Here is a 7,039-nt window from a genome sequence, read left to right on the forward strand (position 1 = left end):
GTTTTGGTCCTCAGCGGGTGGAGTTTTTGTCTGGATGCCCCAGGACTACCCGCAGGCCGCAGTTCCTCCCCCAGCCTGCAGGGCGGCAGCAGAGAGCGACGGCCGGCCGCTGGACAGGCGGAGCGTCGGCATGAGCGACTTCTGGCACAAGATGGGCTGCTGCGTGGTGGCTAAACCACCGCCGGTGAGGCACACACACACACATACACACACACACACACACACACACGTTGGATCTAAACGCTCTCGTCTCGTCATCACAGCGTCGATCAGACGGCCTCACACTAAAAACAGGAAACACTCTGAGACAGATTTCTACGATTAGCATAAAAAATCTGCTTCCTTCTCAGAGTCATTAGCATCTTCATCACTTATGGTTCTACTGATATGAGCTCCTATATTTACAGGAACATCCTTGTGGAGATGTGAGCGTGGTGCCCTGTCCCTGGTTAACGGCTGTTAGCTGACTAAGCTAGCTGAAGTTAGGAGTGCGTTGGACTGAATAAAGTCAGACATGAAACATTTGTTAGAAAACTTTCCTTCATAGTTACAGAAAACGGTTTAAATTCAGTTTAGGGTTCAGTTCGGTGTTTTTGTCCGATAATGAGTCGTGTTTGTTTACTGGGAACTGAGAACTCACCTCGTCAGGTTCACTGAGTCTCTGGACGTAACTCAACAGGAAACAGGTGGCAGAACTTCCTCTTCCTGTTTCTCTGTGACCTCTGACCTCCTGCAGGCCGACGCCCTCCGTCCACATAATGTCACAAACATCAGCGTGTTTGTGAAAAGACATTTTCTGATCGATATCAAGTCGTGTTTGACTGACGGAGGAGAGACTCCATCTTGATCAGTCATTTGGGTGTACTGACCCTTTAATGAGTCTAGCCTGTCAGTGGGGACGTCTGTTTTAAAACACTGTGAATCTTCCTTCAGTGCTGTCGTTGTGTAACAGACGTTTCTCCACAGCTGTGACGGATCCTTTCACAACACGCCGGCGGTGTTTTATCATGTTTGATCAGCGTCGCTCAGTCGGTTCAGACGTTTTTCCAAAACACCATTTTTTAAGCCTGAGCCTCATTTATTTAGTTATTTTCTGAATGTCTGGTTACTTCTGATCCAACACAATCCCTGTTTTAGTGAATGTAGTCTGGTGTGTGTGCTGTTTGTGGTTAAACCAAAAGGATCTTCCAGGTCTCTCTCTGTAGGGATCCTTTCCATGATGCTGTCACACACTTAGAATAACACTCTGAGCCTGTCAGTGGATCAAACAAGCTCTTTTAGTGGACCTACTGTGATCAGGTGTCTCATACACGTTTATCTGTGTAGTTATGTAAAGTTATTCAAATGTAAACATCTTCTTATTAAGACATGAAAGGGGTGGAGCACACACACACACACACACACACACACACACTCACTCACACACACACACACACACACACACACTCACTCACACACGCACACACACACACTCTCTCACACACACACACTCACACACACTCACACACACACTCACACACACACTCACACACACACTCACACACACACACTCACTCACACACTCACACACACACACACAGGAGAGGAAGCCCTGCTGTGTCCCTCCTTCCTCTGTCTGTATTTATAGAGTTTTCTGTTTGTTCTATTGTGGCACTGCAACAATACACACACACACACACACACACACACACACTGATGCCAGCAGTGACCTCACTCTCTGGGAAGTTTAACTCTTTGTGAAATGACACACACACACACACACACACACACACGCACACACACACAGAGTCAGTACTGCAGTACACAGGTGAGGTACTTGTACTTTACTTCCTCCTCCACCAAACCTCAGAGGAAATACGGCCATTTTTACTTCACTATGTTTATCTGACACTACGTGTTTGTATGTAGAAGTGTGGAGTGAGAACTTCTACTTCAGTGAAGGACCTGAATACTTCCTCATCTTCCTCCTCCTCCTCCTCCTCCTCCTCCTCATCTGTGGTGTCATCATTCCCCAGCTGCTCTTACTTTGAAAGCCCAGCCTGTTCCCTTCTTTTATGACTCACTGATGAAGACGATGATGATGATGATGATGATGATGATGATGATGATGATGATGATGATGATGATGTTTATCAGGTCAACACAGCCGTTGCCAGGAGACAGTCTGTTACCCATCAGCAGTGTTACATAACAACAGGAAGGTCCTGGAATATCAGGGAGTTTAATGAAGGTTTTCAAGGCTCTTCATCTCCTCCTCTTCCTCATGGCTCTTACCTTTGGCCTGTTATCCCATGTTGGCAGGTCCTGTTGTTGTTGCCATAGCAACACCTGTGGAGGAGGAAGAGGCCTGTGGTGATGATTCACTCCCAGCTGGCTCAGTGTGTGTGTGTGTGTGTGTGTGTGTGATGCTGATAAACCAGACTCCAGTCAAAAAACACCAGCTTTTGTGAAACAAGGCTGCTGTACGATGTGAGACTGTTTAAGTTGTACCAGAGAATCAGATGATGGACTCCAGGAGGGACGATGAGGAGGAACAGGCCCGACTGTGGCTGTCAACAGAACAACATGTCGGTCAAACAAACATCCTGATTTAAATTTACACGACAGATTTCCATTCGTGAAATGTCTGTTTTTGGAAGCCATGCTAGCTTGCGATGCTACATGATTGCTCCTGATTGGACGGTGCTGCAGACGTCTCCTAGCAACAGATTTGCACATCTTTTGTCGCTGAGACATTTCTAGAAGTTTTATTGACCTCACACCAAAGACGCTTCCTCCTCCTGTGGCGCTTTTCTGTCGTTAAAAGGCGTAGGAGGTCAGAGGTTAAAGTGTTTCTAAGCAGTGAACTTCTCAGTAAAGCAGCTCATTCGAGGAACATCTGCACACTGAATCTCTTGTCATCTGACAAACGTCTCGGTCGACCCTCCGTTTGGGCTCCGCTGTGTTACATCAGAGCTCTGAATAATCCTGAGCACCATAAGCCTCTTAAATCAGATCCAAATTGTTCTGATCATGGCTCAGATGTGTTCTGGATCAGCCCTCGTTCCCCCGCAGCAGGATTAAACTCTGGGAGCAGAATGGGGTTTTAATGAGGCTTTTTGCCAGAGCTCAAAGTGTCCCTGAATGCAGCACAGTGTCCCTGAATGCAGCACAGAGAGCCATAGATTCACGGTGGAGGACAATGATCCATAACTTCTTTAAAGGATAGCTCTGGTGTTTCTACCCATGATCCTCTCTGTCCTCATCCTGGTGTGTGAGTGACTGGTAGGTAGTAAAAGTGTTGGAACTGGTCCAGTAGATCACCTCAGCCAGCAGACACCAAACGGGCTGCAATGGCTGCAACGTGATCCTTTGGGACAACTGCACCTGATCACAGTAGGTCCACTAAAAGATCTTGTTTGATCCACTGACAGGCTCAGAGTGTTATTCTAAGTGTGTGACAGCATCATGGAAAGGATCCCTACAGAGAGAGACCTGGAAGATCCTTTTGGTTTAACCACAAACAGCACACACACCAGACTACATTCACTAAAACAGGGATTTTAGAGCTGCTGCTCCATCAGTCAGTGTGATTGATGATGATGATGATGGTGATGAGAGTCTGTGGATGAGTACAGACATGAAGCTCACCAACACACACACACAATCTGATCATTAACCCTTCAGCCTGAATGTGACCCAGGTGTGTGTGTGTGTGTGTGTGTGTGTGTGTGTGTGTAGAAGAAGAAGAGGAGGAAGATTGATCGCAGTATGATCGGAGAGCCGACAAACTTCATCCACCTCACACACATCGGCTCTGGAGAGATGGCCGAGGGTCTGCAGCCGGTGAGACAGACGCCACACCTGTCTGTCCTCCTGTCTGTCCTCCTGTCTGTCTGTCTGTCTGTCTGTGTACTTCCTGCTTCTATTTTAGTTTTTCTCACATAAATACTTAGAAAGGAGCTTTGGTCACATGATGTGAATCAGTCACATTGATCACGTTCTGTGTGTGTGTGTGTGTGTGTGTGCTTACAGTCAGGGTCGGTTCAGGAACAGATGAGGTCTAAAGGCCCCAACATGAACGGCAGGAACAGCCTGTTATAGCTGGTAAACACACACACACACACACACACACACACACACACACACAGACACACACACACACACACAGCTGTTAGCTTCATTAGCATGATTAGTTCCATTAGCCAAACACACTCTGCTGTCCACCAGCAGCTAACAGCTAACAGCTAACCACTAGCAGCTAACAGCTAACAGCTAACCACTAGCAGCTAACAGCTAACCACTAGCAGCTAACAGCTAACCACCAGCAGCTAACAGCTAACAGCTAACCACTAGCAGCTAACAGCCAACAGTTATACAGACGTACAAACAAAAATAAAACTCAGTAAGTGCAGTAAACAGCTAACTGTTCTAACACTGACTTGTGACCCAGTCTGACTGTTCTGTAACGACAGCACAGATGTTTCCTGTAGCGCCGCCATCAGGACAAACCTCTGCGGCCTGTAGGGGGCGCCGGCAGCACTTTGAACCACGTCTCAGACCCGTGTGCTCCTGCTAACTCAGTCCTGTGTGTTTTCAGGAGAGAATGAAATGACCTTTGACCTCTGAAGTGGCCTCAACCAGCTGACCGACCTTCTCTTTCCTCCACGATGACCTCCACCGTCTCCTCTGCAGCATCGGACCGCCAACCCGTGGCCTGCTGAAGCAGAGCACCACACCTCACCCGCAGGGCCGCCGGCTACTAGCCGATGCTAAAAATCAGTGGCCCGATGAGTCCAGACGGAGCTGAGGGAGTTTTTTTTCCACGTCTCAGGTCCAATAAACCACCAGCTCTGCAAGTGATCCCAAAAAGCCCCACAAATGTAAAGACTACATCTCCCAGCATGCCTTCAGACCTCCCGTCCCTCCACGCTGAACGGGCTCAACCTCTTCGATTGTCGTGGTCCCTGCGGTCACCAGAGGGCGGACAGGAGGAGGCTTCTCTCGTCAGTATTTACTCAAACCAACAGATCGCATCACTGGACTCCGTTTCCCAGAATCCTTTTCTATTCAGGATAAATGACAGAATGTCTGTATTTAAGAAAAAACTGGAAAAAGGTTTTGGTCAAGTGTTGATTCAACAGTCACATAACTTTAAAAAGAGACAGAATTTCCCAGAATTCATTTGGAAGTTTTCTCTAAACCATCCAATCCCACAATCCTTCATCAGAACCCCCCCCCGACAGCTCTGGAGTATCTCCTCTGTGGACTTCATTTCCCAGGATTCCTCACTCCACCCAGCTGTGCTCTGTATTCAGCTTCTAAAGGATTATTACATGTTTTATTTGTTGTTTTGGTTTTTGTTTCCTACACCCCCCCCCCAACACCCCCTCTGTCGCTATTCATTGGTCACATGGCCTCAGTGATGACATCATTGCACTTCAACTCCCAAGATGCCTCAGCCCAGCCTCACTGCTGGTGCTGAATGATAAAAGACTCTTGTTTTAGGAGATGGGAAAGCCCCTGTGTGTGTGTGTGTGTGTGTGTGTGTGTGTGTGTGTGTGTGTGTGTGTGTGTGTATGTGTGTGTGTGTGTGTGTGTGTGTGTGTGTGTGTGTGTGTGTGTGTATGTTGTCATCCGGTCTTAATATTCCACCAGTTTAAATATAAACGTTGCTTCACTGTACTCTCATCCTGGACTTTACACACACAGTTCAAAACCTCCATTAGAAAATTCCCACTTTTAGAAAGATGTCTGTGTTTCCACACTGTAAAAGTCTCAGTTGTCTTTCTGTTCGTTTGACTACTTAAAGTGTTGGTCGGGGCCCCGAACGGGTCTGAGTCTGACCTGTTTTGAGTCTCCAAGAAGACAGAAGTGAGTGAACTTTTCACTTCGGAAGCCACGTTGAGACATTTTCAGGACTTGAGATTCTAACATTTCATGCTGCATCTGGTGGAAAGATCAAGTGTTTAACAGCTTTATATTACGAGTATCTGAACATTTTTAAGCAGACAATAATTTTCTGCTGTTTTTAGATGATTTGCTGATTTGTGTGATTTTTCCTGATGTTTTTCTATTTGTTTCCCTCCTGATCAAACATCCTGATTCCCCAGCCTTCGGGTCGACGGAGTCGCAGCTTTTTAAGACTTGGAGAGGTTATAGGAAAGAAAACAAAGAGTTTCTTTTGCAGCAATTTGGACCAAAAACAGAAAAAACCCTGATATGAACTTTTATGAAATGGTTCAAACTCCCTAAAAGTTTGATTCCAGCACTTTATTAAAGAACAAACAGGCCAACCAAACTCTATTCAGTATTCTGTGTGTTTAAACAAACACATACATCCAGGTTATTTATACATTTAGCTGCATTATTACATTGTCCATATATTACAGCCCGAATATTTCAACGGCGTCTCTACACTGAGGCGTCTGTATTTCTGGAAATCCCATAATATTTATCAAGTTCCTCTCCTTCAAACATTAATAAAAAACCAACAAACTCCTTTTCATGTCATTGAAATCCCCAAATTACCAGAAATACTAGTGTGGGCGTGATCACAGTATCCACAGTATCAGCGTGATCATCCAAACAGAGACTGTGATGCTGTCTGCAAACAGCAGCAGTAACTCAACACTCAGCTGTTGTCTGCACTGCCCCCGCCCCCTCTGTGGTTGTCGTGGAAACCGCTGAATCACGGCGTGTCCCCCGCCCCCCCGTGGTGACCGGACACTTCCTCCCTCCCCGAGACCAAAGAGGCCAAAACATCTATTTAAGGAAAATCTGAGCTGCAGCTTCTCGTCTCAGTTTCCTCGGGACAGCGGTGTGTTCACTGGACTCCCCAGAGCGTGGGAGTTTTTACTCCTCCTCCACACTCAAAGAATTAACTGCACTGAGTAAGAGCTGTTTGACTTTTTACCACAACAGCCAGCTAAAATGCTGATGTCACGTCATGTGACTCTCAGTCTGATAACTTCAATCAGCTGATGGCGTTAAAATCACCAACAGAAATCACATGAGACTGAGCGAGTGCTTCAAACCAGCTTGTAACCAATCACAACCA

At 46.5% G+C, this 7,039-nt stretch overlaps 1 protein-coding gene across 1 annotated transcript in view; it reads left to right on the forward strand.

Moving 5' to 3' along the window:
* The window catches only part of cdc42se1 (CDC42 small effector 1), a 5,216-nt gene extending 127 nt beyond the window's left edge, over window positions 1-5,089 (forward strand). The window contains exons 1-5 of the mRNA XM_070845906.1: window positions 1-184; window positions 3,721-3,825; window positions 4,015-4,086; window positions 4,580-4,900; window positions 4,991-5,089. The exon at window positions 1-184 is cut by the window's left edge and continues 127 nt beyond it. Coding sequence (XP_070702007.1) covers window positions 35-184; window positions 3,721-3,825; window positions 4,015-4,083 — 324 coding nt within the window. The 5' untranslated portion in view covers window positions 1-34 and the 3' untranslated portion in view covers window positions 4,084-4,086; window positions 4,580-4,900; window positions 4,991-5,089. The remainder of the gene's footprint in view (window positions 185-3,720; window positions 3,826-4,014; window positions 4,087-4,579; window positions 4,901-4,990) is intronic.
* Window positions 5,090-7,039: the final 1,950 nt, after the last annotated feature.

The sequence above is a fragment of the Pempheris klunzingeri genome, chromosome 16, assembly GCF_042242105.1.
Source record: "Pempheris klunzingeri isolate RE-2024b chromosome 16, fPemKlu1.hap1, whole genome shotgun sequence".
NCBI lineage: Eukaryota > Metazoa > Chordata > Actinopteri > Acropomatiformes > Pempheridae > Pempheris > Pempheris klunzingeri.